We start from the raw sequence: 15968 nt of genomic DNA on the forward strand, positions 1-15968 counted from the left end.
CTCTTGAGCAAGTCATTTAACCTCTCCAAGTCTGTTTCCTCATCTGCAAAATGGGAATAATAATATCTACTTTGCAGAGTTGCTATTTTAGAAATAATTTAAGTAAAATAGTACTATGCCTTACACATAGTAAGACTGCAATAAAGGATAGCTATATCATCTCTAAAGCACTGAAATAATGCTTTTTATCAATACTCCAACATTATTGTACATTAGAATCATCTGTGATGTTTGTTAGCTGTTGAAGAGACCCACATCCCACCCTCAGAAGGGTCCCTAGCAATATTGAGAAAAACTGGCTGCATTTTTTATATTATACTTCATTCTGCTGTATTTTCACTCTTTTGTAACACTCTGTAACATCTGAAGACACAGAAAATAATTCATGAAAACCAAGTATATAAATAAAATGTTTGTCATAAAAACAAAAACTACTGTAAAATAATGGCATTATGACAGTTTATTTTGAAGGTCATTTTTCAAACAAAGTTAAAGACAATCTGAGAAAAGACTGCACAGAAGACACTCATTAAATAAGTATGGTGATTAAATCAAAATAAGGGAAATATGTTCTCTTCCATAACTCCGAAATAAATTCTGTTGTCCTGAAGATTCTTATACTTCCAAAAAAAGGGAAAAATCATGGCAATTAAAGCTGCCTCTTAATCATGTAAAATCTACAGTAGCAACCATATTTTTCTGTTCTTCCCAATAAGTCAGTTTCGATCTTCAAATTGTGCCTTGTTTTTTAAAAGATAGGATGCTAGAAATTCAATGGGATTTGGTGGTCTGTAAGGGAAAAGAAATCCAAAGTTTAGAAATATATTTTCTAGATGTGTTAATTTAAACATTTTGTTCCTTAAAAGAAAAAAAAAATCATCTTAAGTTTCATTTTACAAAGCCCATTTGTAGTAAGTAAACTAGCCAATGGTATAATTTTAAAAGAATGAAAAATTGTTATGACTTAAAACTTGTTATGAACTCAATTTGAAAACACAGTTTTGAAAATGTACTAACAATGGAATTACAATTATCCCAATTAGAATGATTTGCAGGCATCACAAGGGAGATGAATGGACTACTGGCCAACACTCAGCTTTTTCATCTGAGTGCCCATTACATAGGTATGTTTAGTTTGTGAAAATTCATCAAGCTGTACCTATGATATACGCAACTTTCTGAGTAAGTATTATCCTTCAACAAAAGAAAACAACTTAGGACAATAGCTGTAGCCTTACTAAAACATCTGGACTACTCCTTAAGTGACTGATCAAAGGAATCAACACTTCTGGACAAGTAAATTCTGTAATGTTTCTTTAAAAGAAAAGAAAACATTTCCACTGACACTGTGGCTCACATTCTTAATCCCAGCTATATGGGAGCCAGGAGAATCACAAGTTTGTGGACAAACTTGGCAACTAAGCAAGATCCTATCTCAAAATTTAAAAATGGAAGGGGATGTGGATGTAGAACATCCCTGAGTTCAAAACCCTACTACCAAAAAAACACATCTTTCTTCAAACAATTTGAATTAATAATTTTAATACTGCAACCAAACAAACATTACATCTGAGAAGTCGAATATATTTTTAAAATTAAAAGGTATTTGGGGGCTGAGGCTGAATCGCAGTGGTAAAGTGCTTGCCTTGCATGTGTGAAGCACTGGTTCAATCCCCAGCACTACATAAAAATAAATAAAGATACTGTGTGTTCATCTACCACTAAATAAATTTTTAAAAAAGAGTTTAAAAAAAAAATTAAGAGCTATTTGGGGCTGGGGTTGTGGCTCAGTAGTAGAGCACTCACCCAACATGTGCAAGGCCCTGGGTTAGATTTTCAGCACCACAAAAAATTAAATAAATAAATACAGGTATAAAGGTATAAACAAATTAAGAGGTATTATTTTATACTTATCACTTTTATATAAGTTACTATTGCTGAGAAAACAAGTCCAAAGATGAAAATTTGAGGAATATGTTTTAAACTGTACTATGAAAAGTTACACTGAAAACTGATTTACAATGATCTCTAAACATTTCCCTCAACCAGGCAATATGCCAATATTTCCATCAACTCAAGAGGCTGAGGCAAGGGGCTGGGGATGTGGCTCAAGCAGTAGCGCGCTCGCCTGACATGCATGCGGCCCGGGTTCGATCCTCAGCACCACATACAAACAAAGATGTTGTGTCTGCCGAAAACTAAAAAATAAATATTAAAATTCTCTCTCTCTCTAAAAAAAAACAAAGAAACAACATAAAAAAAAAAAAGAGGCTGAGGCACAAGTTGGAGGCCAGCCTCAGCAACTTAGCAAGGCCCAAAGCAATTTAGTGGGACTCCTGTCTCTAAATAAAAAATAAAAAAGAACTGGCCAGGCTCAGAGGCGCATGACTGTAATCTCAGCAGCTAAGGAGGCTGAGGCAGGAGGATGAAGCCTCAGCAATGGCAAGACACTAAGCAGCTCAGTGAGACCCTGTCTCTAAATAAAATAAAATAGGGCTCGGGATGTGGCTTAGTGGTTGAGTGCCCCTAAGTTTAATCCCCAGTACCTAAATAATAAATTTTTAAAAAGATTGGGAGATGTGACTCAATGGTTAAGCACCCTTGGGTTCAAACCCCTGTACCAAAATAATAATAATAATAATTCAAGCTGAGGGTGTATCTCAGTGATAGAGCACTTGCCTGCCCTATGTGAGTCACTAGGTTCAATCTTCAGCACCACATAAAAAATTAATGAATACAATAAAGGTATTATGTCCATCTACAACTAAAAATATTTCCAAAAAAAAAATCCCTTTACACTTTAGCCTTTTCTGCTGCCTACATACAGACAAAAATTTTCATATGTTTATGATTAGTTTGTTTTGCCAGAACTCTTTACTTAAAAACACTATATTGGGCTGGGGCTGTAGCTCAGTGGCAGAGCGATTGCCTAGCATGTGTGAGACATTGGGTTCGATCCTCAGCACCATATAAAAATAAATAAAATAAAGGCTTTCTGTCCATTTATAACTACAAAACACTTTTTTTAAAAAACCCTGTATTACTTTTAAAACTTTTCATATTTTTTCTCCTAGCACTTAACGTAATATTTAGAATTTCTAACATCTTAACTTTCTTTAAAAAGAACCAAAAAATAAGTATAAAGGATGCTTTTGTATTTTAAGCACATACTCTATCACTGGAGTACATGCCCAGCCCTTTTTTGAATTGTGAGACAAGAACTTGCAAAATTGCCCAGGTTGGCCTTAAACTCTCAGCCTCCTGAGTAGCTAGAATTACAGGCATGTGCCAGCAGAGTTGCTGCCCACATATTAATTATTGGTAGCAGAATCAGGATATGTCACTGTTATAAATAAATCTTATTTATAAATATACTAATAATCAGAAGCAAGCATTTATCGTTTGTTTATTTATTTATTAGATGCTGGGAACTGAACCAGGTCTTCGTGTATGCTAAGCAAGTGTTCTACCATCGGGCTCCACATAATTTTTATATAAATTAATATAATTATTCTTAGTCAATAATCTATGAGACATACTTCCATCAAGTTCTTTATCAAATTATGGCTACAATGGTTATCACTATTCTTTGAATAAAACATAATATGTATCTAATCAATGTTGACTAATCTAATTTACAAAATAAATTTTTTTATTGTATTTGTTCACACAAAAATATTTTAGATGAGAATTCCTGGGGAATGAGAAATAACTGTAATCATATTAATAAAGAAATGTAAGCTAAGACAAATTAGCAAAATTTTATAATAAAAATTTTTAAGAACAAATTTTTGGACAAATATGATATTATATTTTGAGCACTATAAAAAGTCATGTCCTTTGAACAAGTAAACCAACTCTTCAGAATTCATCATAATAAAACAACTAAACAGAGGCAAAAGAGGCATGAAAACAGATATAACTTTTTGGAAACCTATAATACCAAAGGAAAATTGGATCTCAATGTTCAACAGTGGGGAAAATGGCTAAATTAATTATGATATTATTATAATTTAAATTATAATCATGAAACTCCCAAGCCTATAATCCCAGGGATTCCATTCAGGAGGCTAAGACAGGAGGAACACAACTTCAGGGCCAATCTGGGCAACTTAGACCCCATCTCAAGTTTTTTTAAAAGGGGGTGGGGAAATTATAGCTCTATGGTAGAGCACCCCAGGTTTAATCCCCAGTACCAAAAATAAATAAATAAATAACTGTAATAATGAAGACTATGGAGATGGGAAACAATTATGTCAAATAAAAGAACATACAAAATTACACACACACCATGATTACAAACCTTTACAAATATTCAAATAATCTAAGACTAATGATGGGGAAAATCACAGCCTCTGGGACAGGAGTCCCCTGTGTTTCTTATTTGCTAGCAAAACAATAAAACTTTTTTTTTTTTCTCTTTCTCAAAAAAATGAAAGAAAGAAAATGCCTGCATTATGAATTTATGGCTGACTTCTTTATGTGTATTACTTTCTTTAATTTTTTATGACCAACTTCTTTAAAAAAAAGTTTAATAGCCATAAATTATAAAATATTATAATAAAAAACCATTATACATGACTAATAAGATTTCAATTAGGGAAGTGTCTCTCTCTTTCTTTCCAATTGCAAATGCTATATTCTTACCTTTCCTTTGCAAGCACAGCAAGTCCCTGTAATAAGATAGGTACAACCGTCTGATCCAGGTAGGCACGAGTTGGCAAAGACTGTAAATCCACCTTCTGTTTTGATGACTTTTCTGCATTCATCTTCTCATTTTCTACTATCCTCTAGTGAATTCAAAAATCAATGCATGAATATGCCAAATAATGACATTATTTTGAACATGAAACAAAAACTAATGGAAATATGACACAAATAGAAAAGGCAAAACTATCACTAGAAAGCTGATACTAGACTGCAAACCTCATAACAGAGATTCAAACCCTACTATAAATCTCATACAGCTCTTTCCCTCTGAAGATAACTTATTATCTCATAATCTCCAGGTTCTACTTTCTCCCTTTTCCTTTTGCCTTTTTAGGTGCCCTTTTTTTGCGTTCCATGAGAATTCCTTCTTACCCTATTCCATAACATTGGACATGAAGCAACACTGAATCATAGCAAGAAAGCCAGTCCTGTTTTAATTCTTTCATCACAGATTATATCAAAGACAAAGTCTCAGTATAGTGCTAATATGTCTTTAGCACTTCTGCAGAACTTGCTAAACTCCCTTTTTGACAGAGAAAACAAACTGCAGGCTCACAGGCTTACACTGTTAACGGAATCTACTTAAAATTCATTACCATTGTTTTGTATTCATTGTTTTCATTTTCATGGCTCCCCTCTATCACAATCAGCTTTTCCATTTGTTTCTTTAAAACACATACACACACACCGATTTTTTAAGAGAAGAAACTGAAGAAAAACAATAAGTACTTAACACCCCAAAAATGAGAAAAATTATTTATAGTAAAGATCATTAATATGACATTTAAGTGAATGAAATTTGAGAAACTCATAGTTCCTACTTAACAACTCAAATTGGAGTTTTCACATTGATTTTGCTGATATAAAAAACATTAAAAAGTAACTTATTAAAAAATTTTCTTTGGGGCTGGGATGTGGCTCAAGCGGTAGCGCGCTCGCCTGGCATGCGTGCGGCCCGGGTTCGATCCTCAGCACCACATACAAACAAAGATGTTGTGTCCGCCAAATACTAAAAAATAAATATTAAAAAATTCTCTCTCTCTCTACCTCTATCTCTCTCACTCTCTCTTTAAAAAAAGAAAAAAATTTTTTCTTTCTTTGGAAATCTAGTTTTTTATTTTTATTTTTTTATACTGGGAATTGAACCCAGGGGCATTCTACCACTGAACTACATTAAAAGGTACAGTTAGCATCTGTGCCTTCACTATATATCTGTATGTATATATATATTTTTTTAATTTGAATCACTGTATCTACAACATATACACCACGGTTTCCAAAGATATTTCTTATCTTTTTTGGTACAGGGGATTGAACCCCGGGGAGGTGCTTAGCCACTGAGCCACATCCCTAGCCCTTTTTATGTTTTTTTTTTTTTTCTTCTTCTTTTTTTTTTTTTAGTTGTAAATACCTTTTTTTTTAATGTGGTACTGAGGATAGAACCCAGGGCCTCGTATGTGGCAACCAAGCGCTCTACCACTGAGCCACAACCCCAGCTCCCTTTTTATGTTTTGAGACAGGGTCTTGCTAAGTTGCTTAGGGCCTCCCTAAATTGCTAGGGCTGACTCTGAACCCATGAACCTCCTACCTCAGCTTCTTGAGTTGCTGGGATTACAGGTACACACCATGGCACTGGTTCCAAAGACATTTCTCATAACTATCAATTTCTCCTATGATTTTCAATATAATTTTGGAACTTATTAAAAATAATTTTCTATAAAGTATATTTAATATATAAAGTACCTATTTATTTAGTCATGGATGGGGAAGTGTATTGTTCATCAGTAAATTTCAACAGATAATAACTGTAGCACATCATCATTTCTGAAATTCTAATTAAGCCCTTGTAAAATTTACCTTTCCATTGCAGAAAACATTATACAACTTGATATTTCAGAAAACTAAAATTATCACAGTGAATGAGGGATTTGGGGGGCAGTACTAGGGATTAAACCCAGTTTGGTACTTTATCACCAAGCTACATCGCCAGCCTTTTTTTATTTTTTATTTCAAGACAAAAGTCTCTAATTTGCCAAGGATGGTCTCAAATTTGGGAATCCTCATGCCTCAATCTCATGAATCACTGGGATTAGAGGTGTGCCTTACCACACCCAGCTAGTTGAATGAGTTTCCATTCAAAATCCACCTATGTGGATCTATCCTAGATCAAAATCCACCATGTTCAAATGATCACAATAAAGAAAATGAGGCAATCCTCAACACTTCAGAATGTAGGGGTTTTGGTTTTTTAGTACTGGAGATTTAACCCCCAGAGGCACTTTACCACTGAGCTGTATCTCCAGTTCTCTTTATTATATTGAGATCCTGCCTAAGTTGCTATTGCTAGCTTTGAACTTGGGATCCCCCTGCCTTAGCCCCCTGGAGTCTCTGGAATTACAGGCTTGTGTCACCAGGCCTGGCTCAGAATATATTTTCTGTAAGCAATCATAACTTTCTGTCATAGTACTTGTGAACAATAAAACTAGTCAGCAGGCTGAAGGGTGGTACCTGGTGATAGAGCACTTGTCTAGCCTGCTAGAGGCCCTGGGTTCAATCCCGAGCACCAAAATAAAAACAGAAAAACTAGTCATAAAACTAGTCAACTATATGAATATTACAGTGCCTCCAATAAGAAACAGCAATGCCTAAGCAATTACTATAAGTCCTATAATAACTTCCTTAACAAAATACTCTCATTTATTTCATTCTTTTACTGAATATGTACTACCAGTGGCTATGTTTAATTTTACCTAAGTTAAAATCTTTTCATTAACCTGAATAAAAATGCATATACATACAGAGGAGCTGAAACCTATGATTAATATGATTACTCTAGTTTACTGTTTCCTGCGTTGAGAACTTATAGAACGCTGCATGGAAGACAGCCCTTGAGCAGAGGCCAGTAGTCTCCTGAGCTGGAAAGATAACTGGAATTTGCAAGGCAGAGTACTAGAAAGGATAATGTTACATGGAGAGAGAACTGAACAGAAAGACACTAAAGAGATTGCCTTTCTGTCTTCAGGTGAATGTAACCTCACAGGAGGCCCTCAATGGCGGAGTTCATACAAAGCTGGGGAAGTTTGTGCTCTCCTGACCCACAGTAGGAAAACCTCAAAATACATGGAACATCTGATAGAATACTCAAGAGGAAGAAATTAGGCCTAAACTAAAGGCTGGTCTAAGCCCACTTAATGAGGATTAAAGAAAGCCTTAAAAGGATCAAATTGTTTCTAAGTAACTATCTTAGAACAAAATTCAACAATGTTTGAAGAAAAGGAAAAATATCCAATACCATACAAGGCAAAATTCACAATGCCCAGCAACCTGTAAGAGATTGCTAGTCAGGCAAAGAAGAAAAATAATGTCATACTAAAGAGAAAAATCAACCTGTGAAGAGCAGGCAGTGTTCTGCTCAGAGTTATTCCATGGTGTATTGAACAGCACTTTTCAGGCTGTTTTACTCCATTTTGTAAAAGCAGTAGCTTGTCATAAGCAACTCCATCTTGAGTTTAAGTGCTGAAGTAGAATGACTCTATACCTTGTTTGTATAAGTAAACAACCATCTCTGCCTGGCATAACAATAAGACACAAACTAATCATGGTACTAAATATGGCCACCATTGGACTTATGAAATTAATCAGAAGCACATGGATGCATGGGCATAGCAACTCATATGGGAAAAAACAGGCCCATGTGCTTATCGAACACACCAAACCAAAAGATGAAGCAATCCTCTCACTTGCCCATAAAAGGAAAAGCACCCTGAGAATGGGCACCATGGCACCTTGATGCTGTCTCCTGATCACTCAGCAGGAGACCTGGCTAGGAAAATCACCACAGCAACAAACTTGTGAATCTCTGTCCTCAGGCTTGGGCAGAGTGAGGTTTTTCCTGCCTGTGATATCTGTTCATAGCCCTACTCAAAGCTGACACTCTGAAACTGCAGTCCGACCAGACTTTGGCCTAGAATAAGTTCCTGCACCTTGACAGCTCTGTGCCTTGAACAAGTTCTTAGTCTGGTTTTTAATCTCCCCTAACTACCTACAGAGAATGCATTTGTATTTGTTTTCTGCATTTACTTTCAGTTTGGCCTTCTATACCCCTGTGGCTGCCTTAATTCTTTCTTAGGCTTTTTATAACATATATATAATTGGGCAAAGTGTGACATATGTATGACTTGAGTGTTATAGATATTACAAATTAAGACTGGAATAAAAGATCCTGTGATTGTCCAGCTTATGACTACCAGGTGACCCACAAGTATTCAGTGAACTACCAATGATGAAAGCGATATTTCCTATAAATTTATTGTTATTAATAAGTTCTGACATTGTGGAAAGACACCAATGTGTTTGGTTTGTTGATTGAAAAGCTCCCTTACAACACAACCCATAGAAAGAAACCTAAAAATGACAAAGATGATAAAAGAAGCAAGACCACTACAGAGCTCACAATAGAGAAAAGCATGAGTATATTCAAGATAGACAAAAGTAGTTGTAAATTAATCTAACCAAATATTTGAAGAAATAAAGGCTGAAATTTTTCAAAAGTTGATCAAAACTGTAAACCCTCAGATCCAAGAAGCTCAATGAATCCTAAAAAAAGGGGGCGGGGGGCTGGGAATAGAGCTCAGTGCTAGTAGAGCAAGCGCTTAGCATGGACTGAGCCCTGGGTTAAATCCCCAGCACCACAAATTTTTTTTTAAAAAGAAAGAAAATCAATACACATTACAAATATCCAAATAAGCTCACTTAAAAATTGGGATAAAAAGTCAGGCACCATGGTGCGTGCACACCTGTAATCCCAGCAGCTCAGGGAAGCTAAAGAAGGAAAATCACAAGCTCAAAGCCAGCCTTAGCAATTTAGCAGCTTGGTGAGATCCCATCTCAAAATTAAAATTTTTGAAAAAGGGGCTCGAGACATAGTTAAGTAAATATTACCCTTGGTTTCAAATATTTTAAAAAATAAAAAATAAATTTTAAAAAACTGTGATGAAGGGCCTGAGGGTCAGTGGCAGAGTGCTTGCCTAGCACATATGAGGCACTGGGTTCGATCCTCAGCACCACATAAAAATAAATAAATAAAGGTTTAAAAAAAAAAAAGAATGCTTTAAAAAAAACTGATAAAAATCTTAAAAAACAGCACAAGAAAAGACATATTATAAATTGAGAAGCAAAGACAGGAATAATGGCAGACTTCTCATCTGAAACAATGTCCACCAGGAGACAGTGAAGCATATTTACATTCAGCAAAAACATCTTCCCCCCAAAAAAAGGCAAAACAATGATTTTTTCAGACATTCAGAAGCTCAAAGAATTCCTTACCTGCAAACCTGCAGTATAAGAAATGGTGAAGCCCTTCAAGCAGAAAGAAAATAACACCAGATGGAAAACTAGATCCATACAAAAGAATGAAGAGCCCCAGAAATGGACAACATGTGAGTAAATATAAAATCATCTTTTTCAAAGGGCATATTGGCACATATGCATTGTAATTCTATCTACTTGGAGGCTAAGGAAGGAGTATTTTAAGTTTGAAGCCAGTCTGGGCAACTAAGGAAGACTCTTCTCAAAATAATAAATAAAGCCAGGCATGGTGAAATATGCCTATAAACCTAGCAACTCAGGAGGCTGAGGAAGGAGGATCACAAGTTTGAGTCTAGCCTCAGCCACTTGGCAAGGGCCTGAGCAACTTGGCAAGATCTTATCTCAAAAAATAAAAAGAACTGGGGATGTGGCTCAGTACTTAAGTGCCCCTGGGTTCAATCCCTGGTATCTAAATAAATATATATATAAAATAAAATAAGTGGCTAGGGATGTAGCTCAGTGGTAGAAAGTCCTTGGGTTCAATACCCAGTACTGCTAAAATAAAAATAAGAGATTATTTTTCTTTCTGGGCACAGTGGTGCATGCCTGTAATCCCAGCAGTTGGGAAGGCTGAGGCAGGAGGATGGCGAGTTCAAAGCAGCCTCAGCAAAAGCAAAGTGCTAAGCAACTCAGTGAGACCCTGCCTCTAAATAAAATAAAGAATAGGGCTGGGGATGTGGCTTAGTGGTTAAGTGCCCCTGAGTTCAATCCCTGGTACCCAGAAAAAAAAAAAAGAAAAAAATTATTTTTTTGTTTATGTATTTTAAAAGATAATCAGCTTTTTAAGGAAAAAATTAAAATCATCAACACACAGCTCATAATGAATGAAATGAAATACATGACAATAACACAAAGGCAAAGAGAGATTTTAAAAAATTGAAAAATATTATAAGATTCATATACTGAGCTGAGGATATAGCTCAATTTTACAAGATTTGCCTAACATGCACCCAGTCCTTGATTTCACTCCCCAGCACCAGGGAGAAAAAAAGATTCATGTACTTAAAAGATATACTACTATTTCAAGTAAATTTACATGCTATACAACCCTAAAATAATCACTTAAAAATAATCTAAAATTACAATAAGCCAATAAAGGAAATAAAATACAATCTTAAAAGGAGCAACAGCAGTGGCAGTTGTAGAACAGTAGTTTCCAGACTCGAAAATATCACAAAAAAAATAAGTACAAATTAGAAATCAAAATATATGCTCTACTGGCACAGTGGCACACACCTGTAATCGTAGTGGCTCAGGAGGCTAAAGCAGGATGATGGCAAGTTCAAAGCCAGCCTCAGCAACTTATCGAGTCCCTATCTCCAAATAAAACATGAAAAAGGGCTGGGGATGTAGCTCAGTGGTTAAGTGCCCCTGAATTCAATTCCTAGTACCTCTGCTTTCCAGATACCATGAGCTAAGCAGCCTTCCTTCATCATGCCCCTCCACCATGATGTTCTGCCTCACCCAGGGCCCAGAGCAATGGAGTGGCTAAACAATCATGGACTAAATCTCTAAAATAGAAGAATCACTGCATGGAGTTTCAAGTGATCTGTTATTTTGAATACATGAAATTTTGGGAGCAAAACTACCAACCAGTGCTGCCAAGAGACATTCTGAACACTGGAGTGCAAATGGTGCATGAGATGCACAGTTTAATTTTGTTTTATTCGATTTTAAAGGAAACAAGGGGACTTGATAGTTATCTGTATCTATAATATATGCTTTGTGAACTCACATATTGTAAATCAATAGAGAGGGTTGGATATAATAATGTATTCAAGTTGGTATTAACTCAAAAAACAAAAAATTAATTTTAAAATGTGATGAATGAAAAGCTGAACATAGGGTTGTTACCCTCTTTTGGCCAAGTAAAAACTTACAAAAACATAATTACTATTTTACTATCCCCTTTAATTCGTAAACGAAAGGGCACTTTAAAATTAAAGCAGCAGAAAAACTAACCACTAAATAAAATACCAAACACTCGACTTTTTTTTTTTTTCTCTCATTTTCCCAAGGTCTGGTGGTTTGGGACATAATATTAGAATATCATAGTTATGCCCTTCCTTTTTATTTGGAGACAGAGTTGCGTTAAGCTGCTGAGGGTCTCCCTTAATTGCTGAGGCTGGCCTGATTCCTCCTTTCTAAACCTACTGAATCGCTAGAATCTCAGACGGGTGCCACCACACCCAACAAAATTGTATTTTCTTAACCAATGCCACCCAGCTCTGGTTCAGTGGTTCCAGTATTTATACTCCATTAACGGGGTACCTTCTATATTTAAGAAAAGTATGAGCACCACTGTTAAAAACAAACTACCTGTAATTTGATACTATTGAGTTGAAGATAGCAAAGTTTTCACTTGTGCAAAGTAACCTAGTAAAAACGGATCCCAAGTTTTCACCAGCTCGCAGGAGACGCAAAGATGCGACAAGGAACTGGGAGAATTACCTCAACGTTGTCGGTCAGACCGTACTCAGAGTGAGGGTTTTCTGCAACCTAGAAAACAAAACACAGGTCACAGAGACATCAGCCGGCGTTTCCCGCTGCCTCCCTGGCATACCCGAATCCAGCGCCTCAGGTACCTGCGTCTGTCCTTCCAGCATCTGCTCTGGCTCCATGGTGGACCCTGCAAACCACAGTCCCGGGATATCAGCCTAGGAAAACGAGAAGAGCACCAGTTACCCGGGAAACTTTAACACGAAGACGCCAGGATGGAGTCCAGCCCAGTCCGCGACCCCGCCCCTCACCCCCACCTGGGCGCGCGAACGCCCGCAGCAGAAGAGGAGCAGGATGGGACAGTCCACGACTGGACGCCCGCATCAGATCAAGAAGATCCGAGGCAGTCCCAGGTACTTGGAAAAAGTGGGCAAGGAACGAAAGAGAGCTAATTACCCGCGCCCAAGCTGTTGGTTCCTAAAAGGTCTGCACGGCGCCACCAACTCCCAGCACGAACCGCTCCGGCCGTAAGTGACGAATGTCGCACGACTGCGCCTGCGCAGAGCTTCCCGGCGGGCTTGGACTGGGAGGCACTGGGACCCGCCGGCTCTGAGGGTGTTGTCTGCAGAGGTGCGGGCCGCGATCTGTCCTCTGGGACTGCGAGAGTGAGTCAACCTGCGAACGCAAGGCGACCAAGTGACTTGCCCAGTTCCCCAGGGGTCTTTGGTTCTGCCTGAAATCGTCTGTCCTGGAGGAACCGAAATCACTTACTCTGCTTCTTCCTATAAGATCACAGGCCCCGGTGGGCACCGTGGCGCACGCCCGTTACCCCCGGGGCTCGGCTGGCTGAAGCAGAAGGATCGCAAGGTCTGGGCCATCTCAAGGTCTGGGCCGGCCTCGGCAACTTAGCCAGACCCAGTCTCTAAATAAAAAGGACTGGAATGTAGCTCAGTGGTAAAGCACCTCTGGATTCAATTCCCGGTACCGAAAAAAAAAAAAAAGAAAGAAAGAAACAGACACATGCTGAATGATCCACCACATATTGACAGTGGTTTACTTTAAAAACCAAAGGCAGGAGAAGAAGCAATGTTTAGGCATTTCGAAGCCAGTTTTCATGAAAGCCCATAAATTGTGGAGATGAGTTGTTAATGTTATCTTATATTTGTATCGAGATTAGCACGACGCCTGCTCGGCAAGGTGATGCACGACAGGAATCCCAGCAGCGGCTCAGGAGGATGAGTCACGAGGATCGCGAGTTCAAAGCCAGCCTCAGCAACTTTGTGAGGTCCTAAAAGCAACTCAGCTAGACCCTGTCTAAATAAAATATAAAAAGGGCAGCGGATGTAGCTCACTCGTTAAGCACCACTGGGTTCAATTACTGGTACCAAGATTTAAAAAGAAAAAGAAAATAGTTTTCCAAGCCACAGTACTGTTGATACCATTGTTTGAGGGGTGTTTTGTTTTGTTTTGTTGGGGGGGGGTGCTTTTTTGGTTTTTTTGTTTTTTTTAATTGTAAAAGCTAGCTGGGTGCAGTGGCGCATGCCTGCAATTCCAGTGGCTCTGGAGGCTGACGCAGGAAGATCTCAAGTTCAAAGCCAGCCTCAGCAACTTAGCAAGGCACTTAGCAACTCAGTGAGAGCCTGTCCCTAAATAACGTATAAAACAGGGCTGGGGATGTGACTCAGTGGTTGAGCACCCGGGTTCAATCCTCAGTACCAAAAAAAAAAAAAATTTGCAAAAGGTAACTGGGCATGGTGGTGCAGGCCAGTAATTCCCCTTCTCTCAGGGGAATCACAACTTCCATTTAACAAGACCCTGTCTGAGCAATTTAACAAGACTCTGTCTCAAAATTTAATTTTTTTTTTTTAAGAGGCTAGGGATGTAGCCTCATGGGTTCAGTCCCCAGTACCACATTTAAAAAAAATAAAAAACAAATGACAATCAGCCTCCTACACACAATTTTTATATAGTAAACAAGAATCCAGTAAATAGGATTGTTTTATTTATTTTTTTTAAATCTTAATTTTTTTTTTTAGAGAATTTTAATATTTATTTTTTAGTTTTCTGCAGACACAACATCTTTATTTGTACGTGGTGCTGAGGATCCAACCCGGGCCGCATGCATGCCAGCCAAGCGCGCTACCGCTTGAGCCACATCCCCAGCCCCAATAGGATTGTTTTAAATCCACTAAATTTCATTTAAGGTAAATATAAAGTAATAGTAACTTCCCATTTGCATTTGCACTTTTTCATATAAAACTTTGACTATTTAGATATGAATTGTAGCATATTAATGTGATGGAATATAAACCATTCAAAGTAAAAAGGAGCTGGGTGTGGTGGTGCTTCCCTGAAATCCTAGCTCCTCAGAAAGCAGGTGGATTGCAAGTTAGAGTCCAGCCTGAGCAACTTAACAGGATCCTCCCTGAAAGTAAAAGAATAAATAAAGGGCAGGGAATATAGTTCAGTGGTAAAACACCCCTGTTCAATCCCCAGTACAGAGGGGGAAAAAAAGTAAAAATGATGAATACTTATAGAGAAGTACTTAAGTTTGGTGGGTTTTTTTGTTTTTGTTTTTGTTTTTGGAGGGGGGGGGGTGTTTACCAGGGATTGTACTCAGGGGCACTCAACCACCGAGCTACATTCCCAGCCCTCTTTTTGTATTTTATTTAGAGAGAGGGTCTCACTGAGTTACTTAGGGCCTGGCTTAAATTGCTGAGGCTGACTTTGAACTCTCTTTCCTCCTGCCTCAACCTCCTGAGCCACTGGGATTACAGGCATACACCATTGCCCAGCTTAAGTATTTCTAAAAGTACACTATAACTTAATTTTGCTAAATACTACATGGATAAAGATCTGAAGTAAATAGAATTTCTTTAGGAATTAGACTTGTGGGTAGATTTTTTTAAAGTTTTACACTATATACTTGATAATTATTAGGTGGAGGTGGCTGAGGAACAAAGCACCAAGTAACCCCTGGCCGCCAAAGAACCACCATGCCTGACCTTACAATAATTACTATTGTGATTGGTGATGGCTCTGTGAGGATTTTACAAATAAGATTGGTGCAGGGCTGGGGTTGTAGCTCAGTGGTTGAGCGCTTATCTCGCATGCGTGAGGCACTGGGTTCAATCTTCAGCACCACACAAAAAATATATAAATAAATAAAACGAGATATTGTGTCCAGGGCTGGGGATGTGGCTCAAGCGGTAGCACACTCGCCTGGCACGCATGCGGCCCGGGTTCGATCCTCAGCACCACATACAAACAAAGATGTTGTGTCCGCCGAAAACTAAAAAATAAATATTAAAAATTCTAAAAAAAAAGAGAGAGATTGTGTCCATCTACAACTAAAAAATAATGTTTAGAAAAAAAAGATTGGTGCAAAGATATGGATGCACACGTGTAGGATAAATTAACTAGTACATATATTAACTCTAATAAAGAATAAA

General features: G+C 37.7%; 1 protein-coding gene across 3 annotated transcripts; it reads right to left on the reverse strand.

Moving 5' to 3' along the window:
• Positions 1 to 435: 435 nt before the first annotated feature.
• Positions 436 to 13080, reverse strand: Dpy30 (dpy-30 histone methyltransferase complex regulatory subunit). Of its 3 annotated transcripts, none has more exons than XM_071601462.1 (6): positions 12973 to 13080; positions 12663 to 12734; positions 12529 to 12576; positions 10036 to 10068; positions 4648 to 4790; positions 436 to 789 (listed from the first exon to the last, which is right to left on the reverse strand). In XM_071601462.1, exons 2-6 carry the CDS (start codon positions 12696 to 12698, stop codon positions 717 to 719), a joined length of 333 nt encoding a protein of 110 aa, XP_071457563.1. In that variant the 5' UTR covers positions 12699 to 12734; positions 12973 to 13080; the 3' UTR covers positions 436 to 716. The 3 variants fall into 3 exon arrangements, with proteins under 3 accessions (XP_071457563.1, XP_071457564.1, XP_027789256.1); XM_071601463.1 differs by having other exon boundaries at positions 12663 to 12706; positions 12973 to 13041; XM_027933455.2 differs by lacking the exon at positions 10036 to 10068.
• Between the last annotated feature and the right edge of the window lie 2888 nt (positions 13081 to 15968).

The sequence above is a fragment of the Marmota flaviventris genome, chromosome 14, assembly GCF_047511675.1.
Source record: "Marmota flaviventris isolate mMarFla1 chromosome 14, mMarFla1.hap1, whole genome shotgun sequence".
In the NCBI taxonomy this organism is placed as follows: domain Eukaryota; kingdom Metazoa; phylum Chordata; class Mammalia; order Rodentia; family Sciuridae; genus Marmota; species Marmota flaviventris.

Coding starts and splice junctions, on each gene's coding strand:
- Dpy30 (XM_071601462.1), bottom strand. CDS start 12,698: ATGGAGCCAGAGCAGATGCTGGAAGGACAGACGCAG. Junction 10,069..12,528: donor GTCTGACCGACAACGTTGAG/GTAATTCTCCCA, acceptor TTCTGCTTGAAG/GGCTTCACCATTTCTTATAC. Junction 790..4,647: donor GCTGTGCTTGCAAAGGAAAG/GTAAGAATATAG, acceptor TTTCCCTTACAG/ACCACCAAATCCCATTGAAT.